The following is a 21,039-nucleotide window of genomic DNA, read 5'->3' on the forward strand; positions in this document are numbered from 1 at the left end:
CGACGCGACGATTGCATCGTTGCAAGCAGGAACATGCTCATTAAAGCTGTGCATAGAAACGCGAATGCGTCCGATTAAATTGTTTTATCGCGCGAAAGCGCGCATCGAAAATTTATTGCTCCCCATTGCTACTCTTTCTCTCTAACGTAAATGAATAATAAAACTGTATATCGCTCTGATAAAATTTTAACGATCTATTAATTAAAGTCGTAAATTACTCGTCAACCGCTATTCATACATATTTTTCTCTTTCAAAGCAAACGAAATAGACACCAAGCGGAAAAAAATAAAAAAAAACATCGATACAAAATTACAGATAATACAACTGAAACTTGCGATTCTATCAATAATTTCTGACAAGTAAAAATTTAATTGTTCAATACCTATGTTTCATATCAAATGCACATGCTAAATTTTTCGCTTTCACTCGCGGTGAAGAATTAATTATTCTCGGCCTCGTCAAATGTAATCCTGAAATAGAGTCGTTAACCGTCCATTAGAAACGTCGTGTAAACAATTTCGTGCGGTTCCGTGATTAACGTCGCTATTTACGAGGCTCCTTCATCGTGTGAGACGTGATACGCGGCGCACCTTAACGCCGACCGATCTTTGAGACCGCGGAACCTACACGTGTCAAGAATGTTGGAAATAATGCGAGCAACAACTTACACACTTACAGTTTCACGGCGAGACCGAAAAAAAAAAGAAAAAAAAAACAGTGAAAGGAAACGGAGAACGCGCCGTGCGTACAATGTAAATCTGCGACCCGGGAATGTTTCGCGCGCGCGCATCCAACCTCCATCTTTTTTCGCGCTTCCCGCACGATTCATTAGAATTGCGCTGCGCTAATTTCATCGTCCCATCTGTATCTCGTTTGCCGTTTCCTCGCTCACTGGAAAATATCTGACGAATTCCCTGGCTCTCGATTTTCTCGATAGCCTCATTCAAGGCGATGAACCGAGCCGAGTTAATTGGATAATTAAAGGAGGAGGGCGATGTATGACGTACTGGAATTAGGTTCGATCGTTCTTAATTGAACTATCGCAAGGGATATATCGTTATTATCGTCATTGTCGCAAGGAATGATGCTCGACTAGTTCGACTCGTTCCGCTAAATTTTTGTCAATGGTATTTTATCAAAATATGTTATTTTGACGCGTGTCATATTGCGTTTTATCGCTTATTATATATACATAATGTCTCGCTGATGTCGTAAAATACTTCTGCGACAAGTGCTTCGATAAATCTTGAGTTGCATTTTTCTTCGATAAAAAAATAAATATTTTAAAGAAGAAAAGAAAAGAGAATTGCTTTCTTCATTCTTAACATTAAGTATTTTATCAATATTTCGTATTAACTTGATGCGCGTCATACATACACATATGGAATCTATTCTAAAATATTTTTTATGATATCAATGACGTCTTTTTTATTTAGTAATTATAAAAATTATATTCTCATATTAAAAAGTTGATAATATTTATGTACAAAAAGTACGGAAAATAGGAATTATTTCCAAGACAAGTCTTGTAAATTTGCTGATAATATACCGAGACGTTTACGATACAAACGTTTCTTACAATTGCGCGATAAAAAACAGATACGACAATTTATTTTCAATGAACAGTCGAGAATGAAGTCACTCACAAGGTGAGAACGAGAAGACACGAGTTCTTCGTGCCTTTTCTGTGCGATAAGAATGTTTACATTTTAGATTAGCGCCAAATGTGAGTACACGATAACGTGTCGTATCGTGTACGAGCAGGTGTCATAGGTGCGTCGCAACAAAATACACATGGATTACGCAACAAAGCGTCGTCACATCATTAATATGTAATGTCAGGACAATAGAACGTTCAAGAGGAAACGGAAGGATATGTTCGTGCGAAAAAAGTGCGGCATCTTATTCATAACGATGACAACATTTGGCTATAATAAACCGTGTCGCAAAAACAAATTGTTGCGTAACAAACGCATATTGTTTTGCGTTAAAAGCTAACGAAACACGTGTAAAACGCTGTGGCGACACAAATATGATATCAATATTGGCTGACTGTGCAAAACAGATGCATTGCAATTAAAGCGTTTCTGCCAGGTAAGCTTAATCGGCGCTTAATCGATTAACATCGAATCGATAAATTAATCGGGATCGCCTTAATTATAAGAAAAAAATAATCGTCACTGATTCAATTAATTACAACGATTGGCGAATTAACGCTGTCACTGTGTTAACTCTCTCGCTCGCGTTTCCATTACTGATACGGCTGTTATCAATCGAAGCGTGTTCGCGGCCGTTATCGCTGGGATTAATCCGCGTGCCGTTTCAGCAACATACGTGCCTCCACATATTTACATTATTTACATGCCGCGAATTATTTTGCACTTCTTCGGCGAAGTTATTATGCAATCTTTCTGCGTACTATAACCACGATTGACTGATAGAGTTCTATCTTTTCACAAGTAATACAAAAAGACAGAGGTTGTTTATTTTTCGCCAATACTATTACGCGATAAAAAGATGTCCGCGCATTATGGCCAGAGTTGTTGCACCTTATCGTTTTATCGTGTCGTTAAAACGGTGCAAACACACCGTGAATGTATAACGGAGCGTTTTACTGTCGCGCGCAAGCACGTCATCTTGCAACACCGCGTTTGCTTTATCGACAATTGCGAAAGATTTTCATGTTTTCCGGACTTTTTTTTTACTCCACGCTTTTACTATGTGCATTCTAACGTAAACGCAATGGTTTGCTATATCCCAATATCGAGGAGTCGCAATCGCGATTACGCGCGTAAATGCATATATATATTAACTCTCAGCCTTCCTCCTTCCAATTCTTTACAAACATTTTAATTTAAAAAATGTTGCTTAAAAAATTTAGTTATATAGATCAGTCGTAAGATGTGCAATTGAGATTATTTTCTTATAAATCTTTTCTAATTTTCGCAACATCTCTTTTTAAAATTATATAAACTGTAATTATATAAATTATTACATCAAAAGCTTAAGAAAATTTGTGATGACGCCTGCTGAGGATTATTATTATGTGGCAAATTGAGCTTGTTTGATTGGATAACAGGTAATTAAAAAGAGCAAATGCTAAATCTTGTTTAATAGATCTATAAAAAAATATTCCATCGCATATATAGACCGCATATATAAAGACTTCATCTTCATAAAAATTAAATATCTCTTTCTTTTTTAAGCGAGAAAAAACTTTCAACTTCAGAGGGAAATCGAGAGGAGAATGGAACAAATGTAATTTCCAGCCGCACAAATAGTTACGCATGTTCGCGAGAGTATTTCTCTAACCGCAATATTGCAATGGAGATCCATCGATCCTCTTCGATCTCACGACCCGTGAGAGATTCCTACCATTCGACTTCTCTCGATGTGCCTCGAGGTACTACCGGAGTGAAAATAGAGGCGTCGCTTTATTATATCGCGATGAGTTGTACTACGACTCCATCGGTCGTCGTGAAATTTAAAACGTGCGAAATACCAAGCAAACGGACCGACTCTACATCGTCCAGTTTCCAGTCGCGAACGAATCCGGGAATTTTCTTAACGTGACCATTGGTTTGATAAAAATGATACATACTCATACAGACCGATAACGAAGATAAATAATGTAGATTTATCTAGTTGGTCGAATAAAACATATAAATCGAAAACTTGTATCAAATGTCATGAAAAATTTTATTAAATATTTAATTAAATATGAATGAGTAAATAAAATATATTTAACAATTTATAATTGTTTTGTTTTCTTATTAATTTAAAAATAATATAATTTATTAAATAAATGTGTTTCGAAAAAACTCAGATTTATATATTAAAGTTATTAAAAAATACGGAAACTTTAATTTTAACTTTTTGACATAAAAATATGTATAATGACAGATCTAAATCGAGTGAAAAAAATCACAAATATGCGCCATCTGACATAAATGTTTATGCATCGATGGGAAAAGAGTTAGATAGGAATGCCATAAAATATTAAGTAATAATCTCTCTGGAATCCGAGTCGCTTAAGTAACAGAGTATCGGACGATAAAATAACATCAATCGCAATACGATATCGAAATGGTTGGTAAATTATTAAACGTATAGCAAAACATGTCATTGAGGAGAAAAAAGGGAGAAAATAAGGATAAGTTGCTTACGAATTAGCAAGGTCCACTTAATTAAAGAATCGATGGCCACATTAATGCACACTTATGCACCGCTTCGCTATTCGGAGGCTCCAAAGACCTTTAAGAGTTCATTCTTAAAGCGGTTTCTAATTATTCACTTTCTCCGCAGCGTAACGACCGAGATTTACAGATTCGTGTGGCGGTCTACGTAATCTTCCGATGATACTTTCAACCGCGGAGATGACAGTTAACGGTCGTCAGATAGTCACAGGTAATCGAGACAGTCTCCGCGAAATCATTCATGGAATAATTTTTTTTTTTCTATTTATGACAAGCGCGGTTTATGCAGAAACTCGAAGTAGCAGTAAATAATAGAAAACGTTTATTACGGTCTTCAAGAGTCTTTTAAGAACTAAGAATATACAAATATTATATTGCAAATGCTATATTGTCTCTAGACTTGTATCGTGGGAAAGCAATATCATAATATGAATAACTAACAGATGTGTGCAAAATAAAAAGCATTTCTATAATTATAATAATAAAAAATAAAGTTATAACGCGCACTTAAATGAAACAGTGCTTTTATCGGAGAGAATCGTTATCAGAATTTCACATACGGCAATAATCCGTGAAAGTGCTCTTGATTAGGAATAAATAGAAAAATCGTAACAAAAATCAGAACGATTCGCCTGTCATGAAATCATCACACGACAGATTATCGCAAACGAGAGACTAAGATCGAGGCCAGAGACGGTCACCATAAGACCGCTTTCTACTCGCAAGCAAGATAATACGAACACTCGATACATGTCGATAATTATCGATTCTGTTCTAAAAATCTCGGCTAATAATCAAGAATATTTAATAATCTTAGTCTTTAAAGATATAAACGTCAAACAAAGAAATTGCGCGTTCCTTGGCATTTTCTCGCAAACAATTTAATTCGTGCGTATATACTATTAGTGATAATTGCGTGCAATATTTTTTTAAAAATTATACACAAAACTCTCGTAATACGGCGATAAACAAACGCAGCTTCACAACAACTAAAGATTATTGTTGATCTTTGATAGTAACAATACAACATCTTTCGCTTGACATTTCCTTCGTAATTCAAGGATATCACAGCACCGCCACTTTATCTTAATTAATAAGCAATCTCTTCACGTATTACAACAAGAATCTCACGGTGGTTTTTAAAGGTTACCGTGTATTTGCGATATAATAACGTTAGCGATTCTACGAATTATTATAATTTTTATAGAATCGTTAATCTTCTCTCTCGACTTCATCACGTTTTCAATTAACGGTACTGTCCCCGGATCCTCGACACGTCAATCAAAGCGCACATGTCGCGGCGATCTTTGACAGAGAAAATTGCAACAGCCGAAGGAATCTGTTTATTGGCGGTCCCATTAAACGAGCATAAATCATACGACCGACACCTTGGCGAACCGGCATCCGTGTTTCTGCATCTCTTGGTGAATCGCCGCAGCCAACGTCGGAAACGACTTCGGAAACCTTCGGAAAAATTTTGATTTTCTCCAACGCGACCGAGACGTCAAAATAAAAAAAAAAAAAAGTGCATTCATATAAAATATTAACGACCGTTTCACGTCGGAGAAAGTTTAGAAAGGAACAACATTCGTGCGCGTGTGCACGCGCCACCATAAATGTAAAATAAAGCCGGAACGATTTCGTTTATATACGTGTTTCTCGAAGTCACGTTTTCGCAAAGTGAACCGTGAGCGCGAATCGCATCGCGAAAAACGTATCGCGTGGGTCTTTCCGGTGCGCTGAGGATACTAGAAGAAACGGCATCCCAAACTTATCCTCACTTTCTCGATAATGAGCAAATTGCGCGGCTCGATTTACATCTCGCGTTGCAATCTCCCTCGATCGATAGAAGCGAACGTCCGATAATATAATCCTGAGTGTCGAAACAGAAATGATTGATGGAATGTATCGCGGCGCGTTCCGGCAATGAAAAATCGGCGATAAAAAATATCAATCTTAAATGATAAAAAAAAAACTCACCTTTGTGCGGTTCAGAGGGTTTGAAAAGTCCCATCCAGGCGCGACGAACAGGTATCCACATTTGGAAATCTTCCTTGTAGCCTGAAACAAGAAATAATTGATTTTATAAATACTTGCTTGCGTTATTGCTTAATGAAATAGTTGGAAATTGATCTTTAAACGGGCAGAGATATGTGTGTACATGTAATATATATGTATAGAGAGTAATTGTGCATGTTTTTAAGTTGATCAAAAATTTCCTATTTAAAAAAAATGATGGAAGAAATAAAGTGTATAACAATTTTCTAAAATAAAAGAAAAAAAATACATGGCTGATGTATGGCTGAAAAGAATCTAACTTTCTCAAAAATTTTTCGAAAATTTTCGTTCTAATTCATATCAGACGAAAAAGCCTTATATATATATATATATATATATATATATATATATATATATATAATGAAAAATTTTGATTTTTTATTTAAAATAATTATTTTTATAAATAAATTATTTTTAATTAATCCATCCATATATATATATATATATATATATATATATATATATATGGATGGATTAATTAAAAATAATTTATTTAAATAAAAAATCATAAAATTTTTCATAATTTAATAACGTGTATCCACATTGGAAAAAAATTATTAGCGTTTATTCTCGAAAAATTACCATTCATCTATATCCGCTATGTAGCACAAGCAATCAAATTCATATTTGATGCGCTCAATCTAATAAAATGTCATTGTACAATTGCGTAAAGTTACAACTGGACTGTGGAACGTGCACGACATCAAGAATCTATGTCTTTCAAGAGTGTTCAAAGACTTATCCGACGCAAGTCTTCGCGCACTTACATGCGGCAATCAGTGCGCAATAATTCGACACTCGTTATAATCTCGTAGTAGATAATACCGCGTAGATAATAGCCATCGCGCCGTGGTTATACGATGAAACGGCACGGCTGGCGTGGCCAAACTGGCAAAAAGGCCACTCTCTCGTGCGAAGAAGTAATACGTCGTCTCCCATTGCGCGGCAATCTCGAAACGAAATGATCATCTCTCGCGAAAGGATCGTAACAAGAACGAGAATTCGCTCGGCTTTATGGAGAAATAAAGGCTGCTACGTACGGGAGGCGTTCCACGCCTCTCTCCTTCGAGAGAATTATGGTACTTCCTTACGGATTAAACGAAAGAATGTCAGGCATTCGCGACAAAAACACTCGATATCTAAACAACAAACACATGCCGAAGTCAACGAACGAGTGAACTCAGATCGCAAGAGAAATAAACGTGATAGATGAAAGAAAATATAAGATTCGTTAGAGTATAACATATAATTTTCAATACACAAAACTATATTCATAAAACTTTTGAAAAAAATTTAATCGTCTATACTGTGATTTCCGCATTACAGTAAAATAAAAATAGCTAATTAAATACGAAGTAATTCTGCATCATAAAATTCACTTTAATTCTGAAATTATTATACTCTATGTAAAAACATGAAATTTAAAAGAAAATTAAAAATATATATACTCGTACATACATGTATACAGAGGTATCTTTTAGATTTAATATTTCATCTAAGAAATATTTATGAAAATAGCCGTGAAATGCGATTAAACGAATCTTCTCGATCCGCGAACATCGCAAATAAATAAAAGCCAGAGAAACTTTCCATGCTATTTCGTACGTATAAGAATGTCAAACGCCGGATTCACGGTCCAGTTATCTCGTCGACCGTGATCACAATTACTGCTTATATTGAGAAAACATTAGCTGAAAAGCGCAAGGCTAATCGAAAGTTGTCTAATGATTGGTATATCAATAACGCGCGAGTTGTTTTGCGCGTCACAGATAAAATTCTCGTTGATCAAATCGATTCCGACGAACCCGGAGAGTACCTACGCTCTGTTTAACTACTTTCCGTCCGGTTTGCACGATTTCCTGTCGCTCATCGCACGTTCACAATTAACTTCCGGCGTGTTGATTGTCACGTACCGACAGCACGAACGTAGCGAACCATAAACCATCCTATTATAGCGTATCGCCAGTCATTAAAACGCATCGGCGAGCATCATTATGAAATAATAATTCTACGCGAAGACTACATGAGTAAGCTAACGCAAAAAAATATTCTGCTTTATAATTTTTTCATGGATAAATTTTTCAAGTGTGAATAAATAAAATTTCCTGTTCAACGTATAAAATTTAAGACACATGCTTTTTCAGTAGTAATTAAAATAATAATTAAAATATTGACAATTCTATAATGAATTATGTTTGGATTAAAGTAAAGATATCATTATAAAATGCGATTCAAATCTTTTGTTTAACCTGAGCATGTAAATTAAGCGATAAATCTGCAGTTAAAAAGGGAGAACATAGCTTATATTATTAATTTCAACATTTCGATACGGAAATTTCATTCACATTACGATTTATCACGCTAATTCGCGGTGCAGTTCTCCCGTCTGTCACGGTTATCATCCGATTTTTTCACGCCTAGTGAAAATATCATACCTCTCCAAACGGTTCATTAAAGATAATTCATGAGTTCTCTCTCTTTCTTTTTCTTTCTCCACATCTGCGGCTCGATGAATGCGCCTATCGCGACGTTATGCAATTGGAGACACTTGTCTCTTACAATTGACAATAATTGGACAACAAGTCGCTTGCTCTCCGATGGACCGTTTCCTTCTGGTCGTCCTTGACACGCTTCGCGGACCGGAGTCCTTGTCAGTCCTTAAGCTCGAAACGACGCGACCTAGATCGCTCGGGCCCGCTACGCCTCTAATATCTAATGAGGCCGACGTAAACGTGCCCCCGGCGTTACTAATGGGGTCGTAGGTGCCGCGGGAGCGCGTTCTCCTGTTTCTCTCCAATGGCCTCTCGAAGGCGAGAATTGCGAACGCGGCGTGCAACGTGGCACGCTCCGCGCTCCAGCTACACTTTATTAAAGCAATTAAAGGTCCGCTGCCCACGTCCGCCGTCTCGTTAGCCAAACAGAGCGTGTCGCGAGCGATGCCTGCCCAATAAGAAGATCCCGTTGAGTGCATTAATTCGCTGCCGTCGTGCGCGGCATTCGATTCCTACAGACGCGGAAATGCGGAAAGCATCGCTCGCAGACAGTAATTGTGGAATTTTTACAAGAAATATATGTTTCCTTGAATATGAGTCTTGAGAACTTGTCCTCTCTCGCCCCCCCCCCTCCTCCCCCACTTACCTCTTTACCGGAAATATTAAAATCGCCGCAAGAATTTAAAAATCTTTCCAGACTTTAATAATTATAAGGTGATAATGAAAAAGTAATAAATTTCTTAGAAAGTAATAAACTTCCATTTACGCCTGATCTTCACTAATTAGAAATTAAACTAGTTTACCCCAACTGTAATTACAACGTTCTACATAAAATAAAGAAAAACTGAGTGAAAATAAAAAATATAGAAATTAAATTGATATGTGTGTGTTTCACTGTAACATAAAAACTAAGTTTCTCTAAATAATAAAAAAAAAGAGCCCGAGATATATAAGAAGTTTAAAGTTTTTTTACTTAAATATATACATGCGTTCAATTTTGTCCTATCGATTCTAAAATAAGGAAATAAAATTTTCACCACAGCTATAATTTTGAAAAAAAAAAAATCTCGAAAATATGCGTTTTTCTCTATCCCATTGATGTGATTAAATAATTTTCCACGCTTGAAACAGAGAGAGTCACGTTAGCCTTTATCAGCTGTAATTTTTTCAGACCCTCGATAGCCTTCCGAAAACTTGGTTCTCCGCTCAAGTCAGTGGGAAAGTTGCCTCGTCCGGTCGTCTACCGCGGCGCGTATACATATTCGCGTGCTACGTAGCGGAGAGGAATCCCACGCGTCTCGTCGTCTGCATATCCCACATCCGGTGCCCGCGGACGAATCCCCATCGAACGAATCCCCATGTGTACTGGAAACCCGTCGTCCCTCTCATCTCGACCGTTATCGCACGATGCGATCTGCCGATCATAGGAAGGCGAGAAAGAGAGAGAAAGAGGAAGAAGAGAGAGAGACAGAGAAGTTTGAAGAAAACATCTTATCTCTATCCGCCGCTCGAGACATCTTTAATTGCGATACACGCGACTTCGATAACGAGAATCTATTTTTTTCGTCTCACGCGTGATATCACAAATCGATCGACAAAAAATATGCTCTTACTAGTGTTTGCATGCAATTCCTTCTTTAATCCCCGATTCTCTTAATCACTCGTTCCACGCAAATAGGTGATATTGAATACACGTAATTCTCGCGCAAAATTGTCGAAAAAAAAAGTTTGCATGAAATATAACGAGGAAACAATAAAGCAAAAACGTAACTTCTCTAAGTCGCTATGAAAGTAGAACGCGACTGGTATCATCCCAAAGAGAGAAGAGAGAAAACTTTTAAATTGATGTTCATAATCGCATAAAACTATACTTTTTCTTCTCTTTTTCTTTAGGTATTTTTTTAGCATCTTCGCATTTTTTCTTACTTTAGATTGTTATTTTTACTCTATTTTAATTGTATTAAATAGTATTCTAAGCATTTTAATTATTTATACTATCGAAAAGATATTGTTTAAAGAAAACGAGGTACATGTATTGTGAACATTTCTAAATGTCATTTTGTTCTCATTCTTGCAAGAAAAAAAAAAAATTCCATCGATTTCTCGAAACGTTTATCACGAGCATGATGCAGAGTTTTCCCCGTTTTCACTACATCGATCATTTCCATCCGGCATTATCGACGCGTTTTCTACGAGAAGGCGTCGCGTGATTATCGTCGTTCGATTGTACGCACTTTCACGATAACGACGTGCACCCCGCCGCGGAAAAACGATGTTTGAAGGACATGACAAACAAACATGCACATCACTGACAAGCCAAACGTGTCTTTTCGTATCGTGTCATTTCTTCGCGCGTCTCGGCCTATATAGTTGGCGGATATGATTCTAAAGTTTCTCTCCTCTCTCTCTCCTCTCTCTTTCTCTTCGCATATTACTGTACAGGAAATTCGCAAGTACGATTCGTCGAGCGAAATGACCGATACCGCGACATCGATTCCATTAGAAATATCGTTTCCATCTCATTTCTTTCTTCTTCATTTAAAGATAAATTATATGTCCGACTGTAAAATGACACGAATCGTCATTATTACTCTAATTATATTGTCATTCGTTTTATTATAGGAAATAAATGTATATTACATTTCGTATATCTATGTAATATTTTTCTATATTTTCTTATACATAAATTACTGCTGTTACTGAAAAATTTGCGGCAATATGACTACTATTGCTAGATGTCAAAATTAAACTGATTGATTTTATATTTTTTTCTGTAATTTCTATTCAATTACACTTACTCTAATAAAGCTTCTTTTTCTCAAATAAATAATAAAATTGCTCTATGTACAACTTCTTTCTGACATTATTAATATTTAAAATATTGAATAAGCTTGGCAAAGAGAAGATTTCCACGTTGAATGACTTTCTACTCAATTAGCTTGGCAACCGCGTAACTATCACGGAAAACCTCAAGAAATTATGCCTGCAAATTCCTCATGCGCGCCTAGAAATCTTGTCGCGGTTAAAGGATACTCGACTGACACGCCCTAAGCTCCGTTCGTGTCAATTACGATTCAGGAAGTCCCGGGATCAAATTATGCGGACGATACAATAACGGATACAATAACGTAGGAGCACAAAAGTATTTTATTTGCCTGAGCAAAGATGTCAAGATCAATACAAGCCGTTAGACACAGGTGTTCGTGCTGTAAAGTACTTACAATACACTTCTTGTGGTATTTACGTTTCTTCCCGTAATGATTTTAGTTTCAGATCTACCACTTAGCCGAAGGTTCGCAATAAACTGAATGAAAGCTTTCTTATGTAAGGAATACAATCCCCACCCCAGCAATCTTGTACGCCTAAGGCGTTGTAAATAAACAATGTTTACATTTGGATTTTTTGTATATATCTACGCGAGCCTCATTTAATCGAGAATAAATTCACCTATTAATTTTCGAGAAGAAAGCAAATCAAAAATGAAAATATCTTTTATCTGTATTTCATTTTGTTGTACGTAAAAGATAAAGGATGAGATATTTAATACTATATATTAGTTTCATGATTTGAAAGAGAGCATGATTATATAGTTTTGTTAATTTCAATATTCAATCTGTGTAGATATAAAAAGTATCTATAAAAGTATCTTTATATATTCGGTATATAATCACGCACAATTATTACTATTCCAAATTGCCGATTGACAATAAATTACAATTGAATTAACACGTTAATTACGAATGAAATGTTGCAAAATGATTTCAATTATACACATGAAAAAATATGCACAGAAAGTATAACGAATTGATAAATCGAATGGATAAGAAACTGATATAACGATGATATCTTTTAATCGCAGGCCAATGTAAATACTTAAGGCATGCCTAATTAATAGTAAGCGGTTGCAATTAATGCAGGCTTAGAATCACACATGAAAAGAAATTTACTACTGATTCTCGAACTTTTTCTAAGGCTTATAATAGCTAAGCATAATGATATATGTATATATATATAATTGACTTGTTTTCTTTTTTAAAAATTAATTAAATAAGTAAATTTATTGTTGATTAAACGGATATATATATATATATATATATATATATATATATATATATATATATAACTGACAGAAAAAGAATAATAAATATCATATTTGCTATGCATATAAAAATATAATATAATAAATAAATTATTTTTTTAAATGTAATATAAAATTTGTTTTCTTTTGTGTTGTTAATTCCCTAATTATTAAACTTCTCATTACTGTATCTCGAATGCCTTTTTATATTAATTTTATAAGAAAAGACATTGCAACTGTGGTGAAGTCTAATTTCATATTAATACGCTTTACTTCTTCTCTCTTGGTCAAGCGCTTATCACTCTAGTTTATATGCGACCTACAATTAGCCAATAACTAGCGGGCCGCATTGCGAGTTCTGCAATTAAGTGGTCATTAAACCTCATAATATGAAAAAAAAAACATAGGTGCGCGTTTTTAACCAAACCTGGCGGTTATGAATTCCAACGTCGTGTAAACGGAAAAATGATTTACTCGCTCGGCGTTAAACCGAGTACGAAGGAATGTTAAGTCGTTAATAATGACTATACACTTACAGTGCAAAAGGTCGAGGCAAACAAATGGCGTTACTTCACGGAGGAGCATCAATCTTTGTGATATCCGCGCGAATTTTGTTTAAATAAGGAGAAGAAAATTTATTAGCGCAAAAATAAAGAAAATTAACGAAACATTATTCCGCGAGCTATTATACATACAGGAGAAAATATTTTCTAATGCCAGCCGTTTTAATATAATTATTTCATAAATCATATATACATTTACAGAGAAAGCAAAGTGAAAATAAATAATACAAAATAAAAATATTCGCTACGCTCTCATAGTTTCTCATCGCGCTCAAAAATGTCTAATGTCAAATTATTATATTTCATTAGCAAATTAATACATTGGTGAATAAAATAATGATACAATTAAGCCACGTAAAATCATCAAGTATTATTATTATCATCACGCTGCTATGGTTCGCTACATGCTTCGTTATTATTAGCCAATAATCAAGCCGTACGCGACGGCTAAGTAAGGTCCTCTCGTTGACTCGCCGTTACGTTACGCAAGATTAATCCGTCCTCCACTCTCGTCCGCCCAACTCTATGTACGTGTCGATTGACGGTGTGCCACGTGTTGTTTTGCAACAACAATGTAGCTATGTATACGAGTGCATAAACAGCCTACTCGATTACCCAGACCGCTTGGAGAAAGAATTATCCAGAGACGCGCGTTGGAGGTCGAAGACGTGGGATCGAACAACTTGTTTTGCCGGCGCAGCAGCAGAAAGATTACACGCACGGCGTTGGAGAAAGATCAGGGAGGAAGGGAAACGAGAAAAAAGAGAGAGAGAGACAAAAAGATTGAGACACGTGTATGTATGTACGGAATAATTATCCAGCCTACTGTCGGCCATTGTTGCCACGCAATTCATTAACGAGCTGTTGGCGCGCGGAGAAGGTGAGAATATGTTGTCTGGGAAAAAAAGAAGGGGAAAAATTTCTTTCTTCGTCAAGTGGAACGTGCATAAAAAAAAGCATATATGTATAGGGAGCAAATAAATTCTATAATAAAGAAAAATATTTTTCTCATAAGAAAACTTATCAACCCATTGCTTTATCTCTTTTTCTCTCTCTTTTTATTTCGAATAATTCTGAAATAATCTTAAAATTACGCAAAAGGTTCTAATGTTCAAAACCTATAACATCTACCATAATAATTTTCTTAAAAAAAAAAAAAGTGCAGGAGCGAGATAACAAATTGATGAAATTTCCCTCATCATAAATAAACTATCGGCACGTCTCACAGACGATTCCGATTAACCGACAGGTCACATTGTGGGTGACCCCGAAAGCGGAGGGGCGCAGGTTAAGGTGAATAAGGTAGAATACGTGGGTGGATGCGCGGCACGTAGGTGGATATAAGGTAGACCAATGTCGTGATGCACACACTTGTCGGCAATGACTGGCCAAGCCTCTCGCGAGCTCGTGGTTGCTCCGGGCAATGACATGTATAATATGCAACCGCACCGACCGGTGTGGCATGATTTCGCTCGCCCCATTCGTAGTGAAACCTTCGCGGATCCGTCGACGTCGTGTCGCCCGCGATAGCAGGAGACACTTTGTTACACACACATAATCGTTGACCGCTCAATCCGGCTTAACCGCGACGTCCTTGCGCCTTATGCGAGCTGAGAAAACGTACGAGATGGAGATAAATAATTATTTTAATAATTTTTATTTGTCAAATTAAAATCTTTTACAAATGATAAATGTATCAATACCAGATTTTATATTGTAAAACGTTCAAAGTACATGTAAAATCTAAAATATTGCAGATTGTTTATAATAAATTAATAATAAAATTTTAGGAATTCAGTTTAAATACTATCCAACAAAATTTGACATTTTATTTTGTAAAAGTGCAATAAATATGGATAAGTATAAATTATGATCGTCTAATTTAAATAATAATTAAAATAAATCGATGCCAATTTTTTTTCTACGTTGAGCTGTTTTATGAAGTTGTTCAAAATTATCTAAAAGAAAATGGAAAATCTAGAAGTTTAATATAAATATCTTTCATGACGAAAGGTGATAAAGTATTGCAATTTTTCAAAATACATCCGTATCTATTTTCGAGAACGTTCACGATTTCAGAGAAACAAGAAAATCGAGAGTTTACATTTTACATGATCGAGAAAACGATGTGTTTTCTTCGCTTTTTACCCAACGAAGCCTGAATGAATAGTATAGTTGGCGTGGAAATAAAAATGGGGTGAAAATAATTCACGTCGGCTTGCCAATTTCGTGCAACGCCTGTTACGACTTTCTTTGACTTTCAGCCAAGTCTCGATTTCACAGTCGAGCACGAAAAGGAATGCTAATGAGTTATTTACTCATCATAGCTCCGGACCTACACTTTCCTCAATTAGTCATTCGCTCGGCACACAATTGCACTTATAAAAATGCAACAATTTAAATCATATTTTGTAATGCAGACAAATGTAGATAATATTTATGTTTCAAGTCAAACATATCCAGCGCTTTAGCACATCTATTATTTTAGAATAGCTAATGAAATTTTTAAACGCCTGACTTATTTTGCAATAAAACTCTATTTATATTACGATTATCAGAATACTTAATACTTTAATATATCTCTCATGAATTTAAGACAAGTATATTTAATGAAATTTTTCTCTTTAATTTCATATCTCGCGATTGAACATTCGCGAAAAATCGTTTGTTAACCCATTTAACGTTGTGCCAATTATTCATTTGTAAGTTACTTGTACATCTAGATAATATATGGCAAGATTTTAATCTCTTAGGATGTAAACTGTACTTCTTAATTTTCTACGCCGCGGGCAAATGTGTTGTACACAGTAAATGTGCTTTATGTTACATTGTTAGTGTAAGTATGCCCGTAATAGGAAATGCGAATCTGTACGGAAACAATTTAGCCAATATCTTCAACAAGCGCGAGAGTTACGATATACCGTTGTTAGAAACGTTACATATGCGTATAGAGTAAGTCGGAATCGGATCGTTCGGTTCGTTAGCAACGCAGACTACGACGAATAATGTGACATTCGGATCTCCCTTTTAGATAAATAAGAAAGTTTCCAGGAAACTGGAAGATAGATCGATCCGCAGAGTTGACCTCGTTCTCCAATACTGTGGCTCTCGTTAAATACCCGCGTTTGTTAAATCATCAGGGTGCAAATTAATCATCCTTACAATGCTCTAAAAGTGTCAAAAGTAAAAACATCCGTAGCAATAAAATTACAAATAATTGCATATATAAAATAATATTTACAATTATTCTTTCGTATTGTTTTTTACTTAAATGTCTTTTGTATTACTTAATTCAAATATTTCCGACAATTCTTTGAGCGATACAATATTTCGTTTAAACGATTAATTATAACGACATGTTGCAATATCAATTATATACATTTAAGCGATATTTATGTGGTGACCTTTTCTAAATAAAGAATACACCTTCACAATACCAATCGCGCTTTAGATCGACGTGGTCAATAAAACATCGCAATCCGTTATGTGTAATTAATATCGATCTTTATTCGATCGGCGAGAAGCCGCGGGCACGTGAAGGCACGTTCGCTCGGCACGTGGGCGCTTGTTAAGCGGGCCGAAAGGAAAGCTCGTGTCAACGATAACCGGGTTCTCCAACGACAGACAGAAATTCGTAATTAAGTACACGTCAAATTAGGTTAACCCTGAAAAGAAATCGTGCGTGTTCTCGAAAATATTTCGGTCGCCAAAAATGGCGACCCGCCAGTTGGATTTGCTTAACGAGACAAACGTAAGTTTTTGGCGCGACATGTTGATATATCCTGTGCGAGCGAAAATCAAATTCTTATCATCAAAATATGAACGTGCCATTCGAAAAGGAAGACAGAGTACCAAAATTATTCCATCAAATTTATGAAATTTTATTTTTCTTCTCTTTTTACGTTTATTGCTTTCGTCGAAAATTGCAAACTAAAACGACAGGGACAAAAGTAAATTTATCCAATGAATTTCAGACAGAAGATCCGATAACAACGTTATGGAATCGATAAAAGTACGACATAATTTAATTGTACCGTTGTGTCCGCGATCCGCGAAATTGTTAGAAACGGTACTTGGCATTGTATGCTGTACATTTTTAATATTACAACAACGTGACGTGACGATAAAATGACGAAGGAACGCTTGCATGTCAGCACGTCAGGCACGGCCGATCGCATAGCCAAAGAGGCAACAATAGAATCGTTTAAACTTTAATTCCGCGGTACTTAATGCCGTTAACCGGTTAACAGTGTCGCGACGGGTCGTGACGGGTCGCGCGGGTCAATAAATCGGGTCGAATCCAATTTTACAGATTGATACGGTGATCGTGAGACAAGAGCGTTCCTAGAGAGTAGTTCCTATTGCAGATTTTTTAATTCTCACAAATAGCGTATTAAAAAAGATAGCTCGTTTATAAAAGAACAATGTTATATTATATCTGAACTCAGAGAGAGAGAGAGAGAGAGAGAGAGAGAGATAAATGCCTTCAAAAAATATTAAATATGATATTCTATATTATTATTAATTAATTAAAAAATACACTTAGAGAAATAATAAAACATTTGAATGTTTTCATTGTTAATAATATTTTTTTTAATAAAATTACTTTTTTATGCGTAAATTAGTGCGCAAAAAAATTATTTAACTATTTAAATTATTAAAGTTTATCCCCTTTTTATTACATGCTGATTAATATCATATAATTGATAACAATTTCTCAATCTAAATCTAATTATATATATTTTTATTTTTCAACAATAATAGAGATTGTAAAATACCTAAGACCTCTAAAGATTGATTTGAACTAGTTGTTCAAATAATAGTTAAACTTTACTACAACTTTCGTGTCGATCGAATCGCTAGTTTCTCACGTGGATTTCTCGAATTTCGATTTCAGTATCGGCATGCGCATTGGGCAACTTTGTCGATCTCGAAGCCGCGCAAGAACGGCAGTTCCCCGCGGCCTTTCACTCGAGAAAGAGACGCGGGCCTCGAAACGGCAGCGCGCACACGGATTCTTGTCTAATGCCATATCTCCCGCTTTCGTCACTTAAACACAGCGCGACCATTCACGATCCGCGAATACTGAGAGAAGTCGAAGGGAGAAAAAGTCATCGATTGAAGCGAGTATTAGCGGAATGAGGAAACATTAGTCCACGAGAAAATACGACTTGCGGAATAATTGACACGTTTCCCAGATGGCGAGCGAAAAATTCGCTATCGTGGAAATCCATCTGACTCATACGACAATTGCGTCAAAATTTCGAAACGCAAATAAATGGCTCTAGAGATGCGAGGTTTGCGGCAATAATTTCTCTGTCGCCTGTTTTCTACTCGCCTCTATTTCGCAGACTGTAATATCAAATTTGACAATAGTCGCGAATAATCGCAACGATAGAATAAAGACATAATAAAGACTTCATATTTGACAACACAACGTGAGAACGAGTTTGCGCGAGACGAGCACATCGCGAAATTGCACAAAACGGACCAGGAAGAGACTGAAACAACACCCCGCCGTGTATTAAACATGACGAAATAAACATATGCGACAAATATCTCGCCGTTGAGTAACTTTTCGCGGTTGCAGGCGCTATCAACATCGAGAAATTTAGACGAATTGCGTCGGAACTGAATTCAAGTGCTCGCTTGCGTAACACCCGGGATTACTTAACCCGGAGATTAAGTCCTCGAAATCCCCGAGATAAGCCTTATTAACGGTCGCACTAAATAACGTTACCAAAGTTAACTTACGTGCAAGAGAAGCATGGATTAATCGATATATTTATCATGCGATGATTTATCATTTCTCTCAGTAAACGATGGTAATTCTTATGATTCATTATAGCTGTTTAACATTTTTAACCAGATAAATCCAAGTAACTCTTTCATATAAGTCACGCATAGAAATTATCAGTTGTAGAAATTATTGAGATGCTACTCTGCTTTAATCTTGAGGTGCACTAAGAAAGTCATGTAGATAGACGTCATTATAGAATAAGGGGCTAAACATTATATCATAAAGTAGAATATTATTATTGGAGCTTAAATTATAAATAGAAATAACAACAGAGAGAGAGAGAGAGAAAATCTGTTGCATTAAAAACAAGAACACTAATTTTCTTTTTATGTCAAAATTTAATGACTATTATATCTTTCTACTTGTATAATTTCAAATATTCATTTTTAATATCGCCATCACTTGTAACGTTGTATCGTTATACTTAGCGAAGCAACGAGAAAAGTGATCGAAAATTATCGTGCCGACACGTATCGATAGTTATCGCGCAAGCGGATTTTATACCGGCTGACATTGAAATCGAAGGTCGGGCGCGATCTAAAGTGGAGAACGTCGCATCGATATTTTTTTTTTTCTTTTTTTTTTATCCGATGCAACACAAAGGCATTTCTAGAAGTCACGCATTGCGTTGCGAAAATAGCACGCTACTGCGATATTATATCTTACAGTAATATTCCATTGTGACGTAACGTGCTATTTGTACTCCTATGGACGGTCAGAGAAAAGATAAACGTCCCCTCCGCCGTTCCGTTTCATTTATAATATATAATACATGATATCTTTGAAGCACGGGAATAGATATTATTGTTGTCTTTGTCTTTCTTTCGAGGACATCTCGATTTGCAATTTATATAAGTAAATTTGTGATTTTTTAATGTTTAATCAATCATAATATAGCAATCCTAAATACAATGCGTTAAAAATGTGCTGAATAAAACAAATATAATATGAATAATAAATATATAATGTGTGTTTATTTTTCAGATTAATGAATCTGATAAAATTTCAAATTATAAATAACTTCGTAATAGCAAAAATATTTTTCTATTCAATGTTATTCATTTTCTTTCATTAGAGTAAAATAATATTAAAATAATAAACAGAGTTATCGTTAAAAGACTTCACGATAGCGACAAAAAATGCCATCCATACGCAATCTATTTTAATTGCATCAATGTATCGCTCAGGAATTACTTGTTTAATGACATTTCAACGTAAATGTCTCGATCGGGACAATCTCTCATTTCAAGGATTCGTTTAAGCTACGGCTGAAATGCAAGTGTCCTAAATTAAGATCACTCGCAGGAAATTGTAAAAGTGAGACAGATGCGGCACGAGAAAGAAACAGTTGATCGCCTCGCAAAAGAAGTAGACAGCGCGCGTGCGATATTGCGCAGCGCGCTCAGCGCGTAATGATGCAAAAACACATCTCCCGCAAAGCCCCGCGTGCGCAATTGCGGCCGCGGTTGCACTTTTCGGTCGCACCGTAATTTAGCACGACCTAAATGACGAAACTAAATATAAACGCGCTAAAGCTAAAGCGACACCCACGTGCGCGTCCCTGAGGAGAGGGAGAGCTTGGTTGACACGTTGGTTTTCCCGGACGGTTCTTTCTCTATCTCTCTCTTTCTCTTTCTGTCTTTCTCTCATTGCAATGTATTCTCGGAGTTGCAGTTGGAAAAAAAGAAATTCGTGTCGATTCGACGAAAATGTCGGGGCGCAGACTGCCTCTCCTCGACTTACTATGAGATGTATTTAGAAAACTGCGACGCTAAGTTAAAAACCGCGTCTCGTAAATCCGTGACTCTGAATCGTTCTGCGCTTAAAAAGAATATAACTCTGAAAATTTAA

General features: G+C 36.0%; 1 protein-coding gene across 1 annotated transcript in view; it reads right to left on the reverse strand.

The window, feature by feature from the left end:
• Nucleotides 1-21,039, reverse strand: part of LOC126859214 (protein outspread) — a 189,006-nt gene that overhangs the window by 136,706 nt on the left and 31,261 nt on the right. The window contains 1 exon segment of the mRNA XM_050610241.1: nt 6,178-6,258. Coding sequence (XP_050466198.1) covers nt 6,178-6,258 — 81 coding nt within the window.

This window comes from Cataglyphis hispanica, chromosome 3 (assembly GCF_021464435.1).
Source record: "Cataglyphis hispanica isolate Lineage 1 chromosome 3, ULB_Chis1_1.0, whole genome shotgun sequence".
NCBI lineage: Eukaryota > Metazoa > Arthropoda > Insecta > Hymenoptera > Formicidae > Cataglyphis > Cataglyphis hispanica.